This window comes from Danio rerio, chromosome 13 (assembly GCF_049306965.1).
Source record: "Danio rerio strain Tuebingen ecotype United States chromosome 13, GRCz12tu, whole genome shotgun sequence".
Taxonomy (NCBI): Eukaryota; Metazoa; Chordata; class Actinopteri; order Cypriniformes; family Danionidae; genus Danio; species Danio rerio.
In genome coordinates, this window is record NC_133188.1 from 48,331,038 (window position 1) to 48,345,398 (window position 14,361).

The 14,361-nt window shown below is 36.2% G+C and overlaps 1 protein-coding gene across 6 annotated transcripts in view; it reads right to left on the bottom strand.

Moving 5' to 3' along the window:
- zfand3 (zinc finger, AN1-type domain 3) overlaps positions 1 to 14,361 on the bottom strand; it is a 58,574-nt gene that overhangs the window by 35,525 nt on the left and 8,688 nt on the right. The window contains exons 3-4 of one of the 6 annotated variants that reach the window (XM_073919689.1): positions 13,490 to 13,613; positions 9,548 to 9,747 (exon numbers count right to left, since the gene is read on the bottom strand). The exons of 1 other annotated variant lie outside the window; for it this stretch is intronic. Coding sequence is in view for 1 of the 5 variants with exons in the window: in NM_001030175.1 (NP_001025346.1) it covers positions 498 to 568 (71 nt within the window). In the remaining 4 variants the exon portion in view is untranslated. 6 annotated transcript variants of the gene reach the window in all.

Sequence of the window (14,361 nt, forward strand, 5' to 3'; positions counted from 1 at the left end):
CATTATGCTAGCTATAGATTTTGTAATAGAAAAAACGACGTCCATTATGATGTCATAAATACATGCAAATGTATATGCCGCTAAAACGGTCAGTTCATCATGAGCTGAAAAATACCAACATCAATCTATACTGTCAAATATGCTGTCCTGATAAGGTTTTCACAGCCAATGACTGTGTTGGAGGACAGTATGATATCACTGATCTGTCAGTCCAGCTCAGAAGACTCGTTAAAAATCATTAGATCACCCAAATCTGCTTTCTAATTAGCCTTGAAGTTGGAACGTGATATACTTTTGAAGGAAGTATATGTTTTATGCGTGTATTTGAGGGGAAACAGCAGCTGTGGATGTGAAAAACAGGAGTGGTTGTTCCCCACCCCCATCCATCGGCCTACAACAATGAACAACAAACACTGCACATTTCATTGAAATTTATCGCCTTACCCACATCAAATTCGCAGCACGGGTACACTCACGTGTAAACTGAATCATCTTACCCCCAAAATCCACAAGGGCAGCGGGGAGGAATACTAGGCGGCTTGCTGCGCTCGCTTCCTGTGTCCCCCATGGTGGCGATGTGAAGGCGGCAGGTTTCTGCAGGAAACTTCGGGGATCCGCTCGCGGCCTAGTGCTTGTGCGGGAATTCCTCGGCTCGAAGTTTGATGAAAAATACCTTACAACGAAATCCCCGAGCAGAAAATGCAGCGTAAGAACTGTAAGATGCGGACACGAGCGGCCGCTACTATAAATTCGAGGTAATTTTGACAAAATGTAAGAAACCAACGGCCGCGTACAGTCCGACGGACCGCACCGGGAGTCGAGGCCGATCAGCTGGCGAGTGGAAGATACCAACTCATGAATAGGGTTTTGTTAATCATGATTAAAACTCATTTAAATCCACATACGTCGGATTTGCTACTTATACACAAAAACTTATTATAAAGCTAATTGTATATCATGATGGTCAAACGTCTGTACACCACATATTAAAATAGCGTTTTATTAATGTTTTAGAAAACCAACATTCCCCCAAAATAAAGTGGAGCCGTCCAAGCTGTATTCCTTGTTTGTAAAGGGGATTTGTGCTTTAAAGCTGTTTAAGTACAAGACCTGCTGTAGACCCTACATACGATGAACTGCTCTCGCGGTGGCCTTGAATACTTCACATATTTATGCAAGTTGTACACTATGACATTGGAAGTATGAAATATCATTACAAATACATGACATTGAATATAACACTAGCAGCACACTGGCTCAAGGCCATACCGTAATGTTTCTTTCTCTCAGCTAACTGGAAGGTAGATTCTAGACATTGAACGGGTAAATACACAGTGAATTGCAGGCCTTTTAGAATCAGATCGCAAAAATTGCATTAGAAATAGCTGACTATCCCTAATTAAATGAGCATTTGAGTTGAAATGTTAGATACGATGCCTTGTGTATTTATACGTTAGCACACTGACATTGTCAAGGCAACATAAATATACATCATTACAAGTCAGGTGTACTGTCAGACCGGAACAAAATAAAGCAATGCACAATTAGAGATTCTAACGGTAATTTAATACAGTACAGTTAATATACACACAAAATAGTATATTTAAACAAGTTAGCTGTTATACACTTTTTTAAAGTGATTATTTTTTATATGTTGGTAAAATCAATTGCTTTATAAGCACATATACACTGCACATGCTGACTTTTTATGACATTTCCAACGAAATTGACATAACAGCAAAAATGTATGTATCAAATAAATAATATTGTAAAATTATAGTCTAATACACATTTAATATAATTGTAATTTTAAATTGAAACTAGGGAGGCACCGACAGTATTTATTTGATCTATATTGATTTTACAACAGCAATCGGCAGATTGCAATACCAATATTGACACTTGCTCACTTATTTAAACTTTTGTCAATTGCATTAGTTTTGATCCTTAAAGGGCACCTATGATGAAAATAATCTTTTGTAATGTTTTTTGGACAGAACTGTGTGTAGGTATAGTGTTCACAGTCATATTGGGGTGATAAAAAGACAGCAAGTTTTTTTATATATTTCCTGACATTAAAATAGAATCCAAATCCCTCCCATTTTGAGGCCCACCACAAAGTGACATAGGAGTGTGGTTTCCCCGCCCACTGAAGTGATTAACATGTTTTTGTAGTAACGCGTATATTTATATCCAGGCCTTTACATTAACTTTTTTGATCACCAGCCACTGTGTAGATTTCAACATTACTAGCCACTTGCCATTTTCACTAGCCACAATTTTGTTGTTTGGAAAATATATTTTATATAAATAAATGTGACTTTGACATGGTAAAATTACTTGATTTAGATGTTGTGTTGTCCACATGCTTCCTCATTAATTTCACTGTTTGTGTGTGTGTTGTGTATGAGCTTGCTCACTATGCATGAGCAAATGGGTTGTGTCGCATTGCAATTTGTTTTTATTTCACATGACTTTTTAGGGCTCAGAATTAAGGTTTTACCAAATTCACCTCTAACAACACCAAAAAGAAGTAATTATTTTTTAGCCACATATTTTAAATGTTTCAAAACAAGCAAATATAAAGCTGTATACATGTACTTTTTATTCAACAAAACTTTTTTTTTTTTTAAGTTAACATTTAAAAAGATTCTAAAGTATGCACAGTAATCTGTCCTGGCTAAAGGTCCCAGATCACCAGTAACTACACACAAATGGAGAGTTAATCTCATATTAAAGAAATGTTATGGTAAAGGATTATAATTAAACTATATTAACAAAATAACTGTAAGCAAAAGGAAGTAGTTAAAAACATACCACAAGTGATAATAAAAGGATGATCACCTGCCTGAGAATAATTAAAACGACTGCTGCTGCTTACAAAACGATATATATATATATATATATATATATATATATATATATATATATATATATATATATATATATATATATATATATATACATATATAAAAAATTATTATTTTTTTTTTCAATCTTGAGCTCTTAAAAAGCAGCAGGACTGTGGGTACACGGTGTGGGTAGTCTAGTCTTTTTCAAAGAGAACTGATCGCACCAGTTGCGCCTCCTTTACACACGGTTGTTTCGCGCAAGTATAAGGGAGCGTGCGCACGCTTTTTAACAGTCGCACGCATTACATCAACTGTGACGATCAAATGTGATCAAGAATGACTTGTCCAAGTTTAAAACGTCTTTAAAACAGTGCATATTTGAAATGAATTACAGCAATTTTTCCATCTTTACTTCATCATCACAGCCGCATATCAGAACAATTATAAAAGAAGACGCTTCAATCCCAGTTGTGGACATTAAATCAGGTTTATTTTGCACATTACTATAACGGCTATCCATACAGCAGTGAATAATAATGTATATTCTGTCACATTTGCTGTGCAAAAACAGTGCAAAGATAAACGAGCAGGCTGTGTGTGTGTGTGTAGTGGACTGTCTGTGTGTATGCGTGTGAACTTTGTAATGACATGGTGTGTGACTCGTTGCAGAAAGGCTTGAATTAACTCCACAACAAACACATTAAATAATCATTGGGAAATTTCTAACTGTAGTATTTCTCACAAACGTTACACGAGATCTGCTTCCTTCATGCCTGTCACTGTGCTGTTTATCTGTCGCAGCTGAGGCGGAGATTGAGACAAACTCTAACAGGCACATGGGAACGGTGGGCCGGGAGAACTTTAAAGGCACAGGTCACAAAAACAGCTACACTGAGTTCAGAGCAAAACTTTCCAATATTCTGAAAGGTATAACAAATAATCTGAAGGGTGTTTTGAGCTGAATCTTTAAAGACACATTCTGGAGACACAAAAGACTGATCTTAAATCTTGAAAAAGAGGTAAAATAGGAGCCCTTTAAAGTCTCAATACATCTGCATCATCCAATCATTTTAGTATACATATGCGAATGACCACCTGCCTAATTTGCTGTTTGCTCAACATGTGCTGACAAAACACCGAGCTGTTGAGGCATGGACTCCTCCAGATCTCAGACGATGTCTTGTGGTTTCTGGCATCAACACATTAGAAGCAGATCCTTCAAGTCCATTAGGTAACGAGGTGTAGCTGCTATGGATCAAACTTGTTTGGTCCACACCACACAACAGCTTAAGATCTGGAGAGGCCACGGCGAGCTTAAACTCTTCGTCATGTTCTTCAAACCACACCCAAACAATGTGCAGCTCAGCAGGGTGCTTCATCCTGCTGAAAGAGGGCTTTTCCACCATTGTCATTGATGGGTGTACCTGATACAACCAATGTTTATATAAACAGCAGGTGACAAACTTTCCTCAAATTGAAGGACTGGACCTAGGGTTTGCCAGCAGAACATTGCCTATAATATCCCACTATCCATAGACTTGTCGACATCCTACAGGCATCCTGGTGCCATTGTTTTTTCAGGTAAATGGTACACACAAACACAGTCAGTCAGATGATGTAAAGAAAAATTGCATTCATCTGACATTCACACATAGAATTGGTCAGCAAATATCACAAGCCTGAATAGCTGAAAATCATCATAGGCATTTGATTTAATTGCAGAGTAGGGCAGCACAATATATTGTTTCAGAATTGATATTTCATTGTGCGCATACGAAAAAATGACACATCGCAGTATCTGGAGCCAGTTAAAAAGAAGCCAAGGTATATCCATAATAGAGTACATATTTATCATTTGCATGTGTTTGTAAGGATTTCGGAAGAGTTTAAAGCATTCAGAGATGAGAAATTTTAGTTTGTAGTTGGGCTGTTCGATTTTGGGAAAAATCATAATCACGATTATATTGGTCATAATTGTAATCACGATTATTCAAAACGATTATCAGTTAAACTCAAAATTATCAGCGCTCCTGAGAATTTAAAAAAAAATTATATATTTCCCAAATCATGTTTAACAGAGCAAGGAATTTAACAGTATTTCCTATAATATTTTTATATTCTGGAGAAAGGCTTATTTGTTTATTTTGGCTTGAATAAAAGCAGTTTTAAATATTTTGAAACCCATTTTAAGCTCGATATTATTAGCCCCCTTAAGCAATAAATATTTTTAATTTTCTGCAGAAGAATCTACTGTTATTCAATGACTTGCTTAAATACCCTAATTAAGCCTTTGAATGGCACTTTAAATCTGAATGCTAGTATTTTGAAAATAGTCTAATATTATTTACTGTCATCATAGCAAAGATGAAAGAAATCAGTTATTAGAAATGAGTTATTAAAACTTATGTTCAGAAATAAGTTGAAAAAATTTTTTCTTTCCATTAAACATTGGGCAGGAAAAAGGTTGCTAATATTCAGGAGGGATAATAATTTTGAATTTAACTGCATATATACAGTCATTTTCCACCCTGCAAAGGAAAGAGAAATAAATACAATAGAATAAAAATATGAAACAAACTGTGCTTAAAGCATCTTCACTCTAAGAAAAACACTTAAGCTACAAAAGTTCTTCAGTCGAAAGCACTGAGGGATTTTCTCGTTTTGTTGTTTGATTAATAATCATAAAAACAGGCGGCAGCAGTGATATTTCGCGCTGTCACTTTAATGGTTTCTCTTTCACGTCTTTTTGATTCTTAACTCGTTTGTTTATAACACAAATGAGGGTTAATATGAATAATCACTAAACACCGCGTTTTGACACCTATTTGACTATTAAAACGTGTGTGCGCTGACTGCGCTCTGCTCGTTTCAGTGTGCGAATGAGACCGAATGCTGACCGCATGCTTCTGTGTGTGCCACACACACACACACACACACACACACACACACACACACACACACACATAAGCATGTGGTCTTTCGCACTGCTAAGGTAATAATCGTTTATCTCGATTAATGGTTATTTATAATTGTTAAAAGCTAAAATCGAAATCGGATTTTTGATTAATTGCACAGCCCTAGTTTGTAGTTAAACAAAGATTAAATGTATAGAATTATTAATACGACGAAGACTATACAGTGCTATTTTACATGTGATTATTCAATATCTGAAGCCGAATACTATTAAGACTCCCAATAAATGTGTAAAGCACTGTTCATATGTTTATCTGTTGTATTTACCAGTGATTGAAATAGGTATGGGAAGATAACCAGTTTCAAGGTTTACTTTTTGGAAAAGTCAAGGTTTTGAAACCCCAAACATTTTCTTTTATACCGTTTCTAAGGTATATGTAAGTTGTTTTTTGTTATTGAGTTTTTATTACTATTTCTTTCTTTCTTTATTTTTTTTAGGTCAACAGGATCTACAGCAAAATGACACTCCATATCAAAAGCTACTGGTCAGCCCATGATTCTGGAATTGTTTAAAAAACAAGTCAATACACCAACATACAGTAGTCAACATTTGGCAAATCTAGTAAACCAGGGATTCTCAACCAATGGGCCGCGAGATAGCTTAAAATTAACCTAAATATTACACTATAATTATTTGATTTCATTATTAGATATGTCATATTAAAATGATCCAAGGAATGGCATTTCCCGCTTTCTGTGAATTGAATAAGCTAATTCAGATTCGGTACAAAAACAGCCTCACTGTTAAATGCATACTGTGGCTTAAATTTCCAACCGCTGCACATCAACTAGGACTATGTCCTTGGTTGTAAAAATCAAACCGTCACGAAAATGTAAAGGTAACGATGATTAGTTATAATAACCAGCTCGTGTGTGCCTCATGTCCGCGACTGGAACTGTATCAAGTCGCACAGGTCCGTTGATTCACAAACTATTCGTGTTCTCTTTGTGTGAAAGCTTTAAAATATCTGCATAGTTGTCCAAATTAACATCCTGTGCGTGTTTTGTAGCGAACACGCGCCTGTACAGTAGTATCCAGCGAGACTTGGTGGGGTTTCAATAGTGAACAGCTGTTCACTGTTCCTGTTAGCTAACCCCAATAATGTTCAGCTACAAACCAAACCACCTTCAGATCGATGTGTTTCAAAAGATTTAGCATGTTTTTACTGTGTTTTACATTCATTTTTAATGTACATGAAGAATAGATTAATAGATAAATAGTAGTCAGTCTAATTCAAAGCAGAAACTTTATTTTTGCCATCTCCTTTTCTCCTGTCAGGTTTTTTATTGAAGAAAAGACCCAAATACTCTGCAGTTGTAAAAAATAACTGAAATAAAGAATTCAGGAGCTTTGAACCTATCTGTTTTTTATATCAAAAATATATATTATTATATTTTACATTATATATATATATATATATATATATATATATATATATATATATATATATATATATATTAGGGGTGTCAAATCGAAATCGATCGAAATTTATGCTCAATTTCAATTATCGAATCAAAAAATAGAAACGTTGATGCTGCAATGCCCCCATGTCATGTCAGCTTGGCTTGCCAAGCGGGAAAAAAACAGGCTTGTTGAAGTGCTTGTTAAACTGCAGAAGCAGGAGACCCATTTACAGAGCTTAAACCCTTTCCTCTTTCAATGAAGTTGCCGGTGTGTAAGCATTTTGGATTTCCAGTGAGTAATGTTGACAACGTTCGTGTTGTTGACAAAAAACACAGTTTTGCAAGCTCTCCTATGTACGTATTACGTACGGTTCGTCCGATAGACAACATCGGCATCACGATCCTCCGCCCGGCCCCGTTGCAAATCCGCTCGCGAAAAGTACACACTCAGGCCCTGTTTACACTGTCTGTTTTTAAATGGCATTTCAGAACGACAACGATTTGACATCCACAGTGGCGTGTAGCATTTCTGAGCAGCCCTCCTTCCTCTCTACTTCCGAAAATGCACATCACGTGACCACACAGACAGACGCACACAGCCATATGAGCTTGAAACAGCAGGTCCAGGCAGTCAGAGGACTGCTTCAATCTTTCACTCACTTGTACTTAGTCATTTTAGCGAACACCTCAGATACTGTTGGCTGGTTCCTGTTGGTTGTGCGTTTTTTTTACCGACGCCATTATTACGACACAGATCACTGCCTATTCCCGAGTCCCGCAGAAAAAAGTGATTGACAGGTGGTAATTATGTGTGTATCTTGCCTTTATTCATTTACTGTATGATTTGTTTATGGGTAAAACAAAGACCATGCAGGTCAGGTAGTTTAAACGGTAGGCTACAAATAATTAATTAGTCATTAATTAATTATTTATAATCGAAAATCGAATCGAATCGTGCTTTTAGAATTGAAAATGTAATCGAATTGAGGATTTGGAGGATCGTGACACCCTTAATATATATATATATATATATATATATATATATATATAGTTAAGTTTTTTATATAAAATGATGTATACATACTAAAAGAACAATAGAATGCAAAATAAATGTTTTGCTAATAAATAAAGCTTAAAAATAAGCATTTTCTCTAGACAATCAGTTTGGGTTCTCAAAATTTTTTTTCAGAGAATGAGGTGGGTCTCGAAGTGAAAAAGGTTGAGAACCCCTGTATTAAACAACCACCATAAGGCAAAAATGAAGATTGTTTTATAGTTTCAGGACACCTTTGATGAAGGTTTTGAATCACTTCAAATGTTGAATACTGTACAAGCATGCTATAGACCTAAAAAGTGCGATGCTGTGCATAATTTTAAGGGGTGGAATAATTGACCCTTCGTTAAGCCCCACCCTCCTTAGTTACTGTTGCTACACCTGTCAAGCTTTCATGCCTGCCACATCTATTAGTGTGTATGCGTGTGTAGTGTTTTGGCGAACAGGTGAGATATCTGAGAAAGCCAGACAAAAATGCAATGAATATCATGTGTACCATCTTTTTTCATTTTTATTCACAGGGTCCCTTTGGCCCCACCTGAAATATTATATCATCAATTAATTACAAGTATTCAGCTTCAATGTGATCCATCTGACAAGACATACTGCAAACATACATGTCATTCCCATAAGAAATAATGACTATTGTCATTAGTGTTTTCAAAGACTAAGGGCCCTATCATACACCCGGCCTAATAAGGCACAAGGTTTGTTGCTATTTTTAGACCAGCGCAACACTAATTTTCATGTTATTTGCCATGTTGTTTAAATAGCAAATCCATGTGTGCTACTTTGTGGACTCGTAAGTGTGCCGGTCTATAAAGGTGTGATATGGAGATGGTTTGAAAGCCATGATTAAACTTTGGTTTGGTAAAGATGGTTACATTTTTTTGAAGGACATCCTGGGATCGGTTCTCACTGAACAGTATAAAGTACCCATCAATATTAAGACCTACACAGATGACCAAGCGCAGCCCTGCTTAACTTCAGTAGGTGACCATGTGAGAGTTGCAGGGAGCTAGTTGCCACACAAATCAAAGTGGTGTGATGGTTGTTTTAGCACTTCTATAATGGTTTAAAATGTTTGGCTGATTTACATGCTAATATTTAGATGAATCCCAAACTACACTATAAAACAACTTTCCCAACTTTTTCATACGGCTTAACAAAAATGGCACTGTTGTGTTGCAAATACCCAAGGCATGAATCTAAACTTTATCTGCAGAATTTGTAAAGCAAATTTAGTCAGTGTTTCATGACCTACCAGATGCTGAAGCGATGTGTTCAGTATCACCGTGTGCTGTGCAACCATGCGATGATGTACACAAGCAGAGGGGTGGAACGATTCCCTTTCAAAGCAACATCTCCCTCATCACTGGCAAAGTCCAGCCTGAGGCCTCCAGGTCTCCTGAGACACTCCACACAACTTCAAAGGGAAATTTCCCCTCGTTTCTACACACAGAACTTTAGGAATTAATGAGAAACTGTTTCAAAGATGACAGAACTATAATGTAGCTTCAGCTACTCAAGAGTGACACAGATTTGCAGCATTTCATTGACTTGAGTCGCGCGCAAACACTGAACAGTCGCTTAGGAAAATAACGGGCTGACTGATACACATATTCATTAAGGGTTTACAACAGTTCATGTCAACTTTTCAACTTTTTGCGGAGTTAGAAATCCCCCTGTACCCTCTGTGTTGTTTCCTGCCTGAAGAAAGACTACAAAGACGACACGCTCTCAAAGGAGGTTTGATTATTTAATGGGGGAAATCAGGAGGTGCGGTGCAGCGGGACCTTGTAGATGCATTGATGTGCAAAAAAAAAGACAGAAGCTCAAGGTGCCTGGAAGAGCAGGAAAACAACTGATAATTTTTCTGTGAATTGATGAACATGGGTGAACTTTCATGCTTTTCAATAGCGCTGCAACAAGGCCTTTGGGTAGAATATGCTTAGATTTAACTTTTATCAAGGTAGGCACATTCAAATGCTTTAATAAGTGCTGCATTGAAAGGTAAAGCTTTCAAAGCTACATGCAGTCAACTCAATGAAAATTAGATCTACTACATCTACAAACACATTTCAAGCAAATTAGTATGAAGTGTCTTGTGCTTGCATAGACTGGAATGTTTATGGTTTACATAAGCTCCATTTATAGCTGGTATTTATGATGTTTTTATTCCGTCTGATCATTATTAGACAATGCTAAATGCATGTGTACGTTCAATATTACTTCTGCGGAGTCATATTGAATATGATGAAATATGTGGTCAAAAAGATGTGGTAAAAAGAGTCTTCATATCACTCAACATTATTAAATGAATAGTTTTGTTGGTGAGCTTTTAAAGAGCATTTTAGCCATATGTAGAACATTTTTTTCAACTATAGAGTACATTTTGTGTAATGGAAAGATTTCATTTGTGACCCTGGACCACAAAACCAGTCATAAGTGTCAGTTTTTAGAAATTTAGATGTATACATCACCTGAAAGCTAAACAGATGTGGGGTCGCCACAGCAGAATAAACCATCTTATCCAGCATAGCGGATGCTCTTCCAGCTGCAACCTAACACTGGAAAACACACATGCACTACTGCCAATTTAGCTTATTCAATTCACCTATAGCGCAAATCTTTGGACTGTGGGGGAAACCGGGGGAACTCACGCGAACACATGGAGAACTTGCAAACTCCACACAGAAATGCCAACTGACCCAGGCGGGTTCGCACAAGCGACCTACTTGCTGTGAGGCGATCGTGCTATTAACCGTGACACCCATAATAATTTAATTTTAATAATAGAAAATATAGGTCAGGTCAGCATCTTCAGCAGTAAATTAATGGAGAACTTTTAAGCAAATGTTACTGTAAGGACAGTAATTAAATTTTAGTTTTTGATTATGAAGTTATATTGAGATGGATTGTTGGTGATTGTAATATCCCTCTTATGAGAAACTTGAGTGTTAATGGCCAGATTGGGTAACTATACATGAACAAAGGAAAATTAAGACCTGTTAAAAATATTAAGACCTACAACACAACATTTCAGTAGATTAAAGACTTATACAGGCCTAAATTTAGCTTTTGAAATTTAAGACTTTTTAATACCCCGCAGATACCCTGAGATAAGCTTACCACTGATGTGGCATGTTCCAGGACAGGACAATATTAGGCCAAAAAACTACAATTTGAATATCTGGAATCTAAGGGTTTTAACATGTATTTGTAAATGTATACGTAAAAGATTTCAAATGCAAATCAAAATACTGAGAAAATCACCTTTTCACTTGTCTAAATGAAGTGCTTAGCAATGTACATCACTAATCCAAAAAAGTTTATATTTACATAAAATCTTAATGAAAACATGGTCTTTAATTAATATTGTAATAATATTTAGCATAAAATAATATTATTTTTGACCCTTGTGGATGGATGGATGGATGGATGGATGGATGAATCTTTTTAAAAGCTTTCTTAGCACCACCTTAAAGAAAGAAGATAGACAGACAAACAAATGGTTGGTTGGTGGGTAGGTAGGTAAGTAGATAGATAGATATTTTAAAAAGCTTTGTTTGCACCACTTTAGGGCAATAATAAAAAAATGAGAGAGAAAGAATAAATGCCATGTGTGCTGCTCTAGATGTCAATACAGCTGCTTGATTCATGAGGGCCAATTTCAGAGGAGGGATGTTTAAGATACAAACACCCATGGATTTCATGGGAAATCTTTATGTGTGCATGTCTCTCCATAAACGAGTGCTCCTCTTATCCTTTAATTCCTTCCCAAGAAAAAGCGAGAGCTTTATTGACAGCGCGCTAGCAGTGTTTCAGTGTTTATAGGGTTGTGGATAGGATAACACAAAGCATCCCTCTTATGAGAAACTTTAATCGGGTTATAACTGGATTGGACTCTTGTTGCAGTAATGCAATGTCTACAGTAATGTATCATGAGGTTACGTGTGTGTAATGTGCCTCTCTAACTGTGTTTATCATAACTTAACAAGAATAAGTGTTGAATTATTACATTTCAATGTTGATATATATATATATATATATGCTTTAAGAATCAAAGTAAAATGAACATGTGTTTAAAGATACATTAAGATGCTACAAAAAATATAGTTTGAATGGTTTCATGGTTTATTGACCATTTTATCTGATTATTATCACTACTTAAAATAACTAGTCGAAGACAAAATTATCAGCTTGTGAAATGTAAGTTATTTTTCTTATTCAGAAGTCTTGTTTGAAAGTGTAAGGATTTCCTTTCAGTGATTTCTATAATATTTTTTTCTGCTGAAGAAAGTTTTATTTATTTTATTTTAGCTGTAATAAAAATCAATTTGAAAACTGCTGGTGTAAATTTTATTAGCCCCTTATGGAATACATTTTTAGCTATTTAACTTATTTTATTTATATGTTTTGATTTTGCTAATGCCTTTCAAAATGAACAGCAAGTAGCAAAGATAAAGAGATGAAATTTGATGGGAAGACCAAAATTCAGAACAAATGGAAAAAATATAGACGAAACATTGTTTGTTGCTTTAAATTATACAATGTATAATGACAGCTATAATGAAAGCCACAATAAGCACATATAAGCACAGTAAACAGTCTGTTCAATCATCGATTGAATATCACCGATGGTTGATATTAATGACTCCTGAAATCTAAACAGTTGTGTTCTGACCAATGAGATAAGAGTTTACCTGTACTCAACAAATGTTGGTCTGTTAGAAATACATCCCTGTAAAAGTGAACAGACCAAAGAAAATGCAGTATTGTGACCATTTTAACCATCATATCTATTGACCTTTCTAAAATGCGGAAGTGCGCCTGTTTTAGCGATTGTCTTAGAACTTCCGTTTCAGTCGCCTACGGGAGAAATGACAAGGAATAATAAACGGCAAAAAATGGTCAAACTACTTGCTCTACAAACAAATGTTTGCATGACTATACAGACCAAGTAGAATAATACAACAAGGAAATATCAGTTTGCAAACAGCGAAACGAGCAGTTTTTAATGTCTAAAAATGAATGGAAGTGAATGAGACCGGAAGTCTCGTGCCAAAAAGATTCAAATGGCAGCGCCCGCTCGTCTGCGGAGAATAAAGTCAATATGTTATCATTAAAACAAAACAAAAAAAGCTTATAGTGGTGTCCAGAACACAATTTAAAGTGATAGTTCATCTTATTGATTGACTCATACTCAAGCAATCCAAAATGATGACGGCTCTTTTCTTTAGTTAAACAGTAAAGAAGATTTTTAGCTGAGGCTCTGGTCCTCTGCTATCCATATAATGGAGGTCAGTGGATGCCATCATTTTGAGTATCTAAAAAACATAAGAAACAAACCATAATTACTATGAGCACCTTGTAATATACGTATGTATTCAAATATATGTCATTATGCGATGAGACAAACATAGTGCATACTTTGTCAATCTGTTAATCATTATGAATTGTTTTAAATGTTTGTTTTTTTATTCAAAATGATGGCATGAACAGAATTAGCTTTTCTCTCCTGTCTGCCTGATTTGCCGAATTATTCCACAATCTGAAATATTGTGATGGATTTTTATTATATTTCTTATGACTTTTATTGTTCTATGTAGCTGTGTTAATCTGCTTTTGCAGTCTACATCTAAAAGGTGCTATAGAATTAAGTTGAATTAAATTAAATAGTTCGTATGTGCCCTAACATGCATTCTTATGCTGCGTTCACACCAGATGCGGAACGCGCATCAAGCGCGAGTGATTTACATGTTAAGTCAATGCAAACGTGCGAATAGAAATCCTGCAGCGCGATACGCGCGAATGGCGCGGTGCGAATGACGCAAATGGCGCAGGGCGAATTGAGCGTTTTGCGTGTTTGACGCGCTTAACGAGCGTTTCGCGCGAATCTCTCAAATTCGAAAATCTGAACTTCAGCGTACATTCGCGCTGCGTTAACCAATCAGAAGCTTGCTCTTGTGGGGGCGTGATTGTGACGTAGAACCTGTTGTCGGTGTTCCGAGGGAAATCCTCCAGCCTTCACCTTCACAGTTCATCAAACTGGGCTTGGCTCAGTCAGAAGCACCG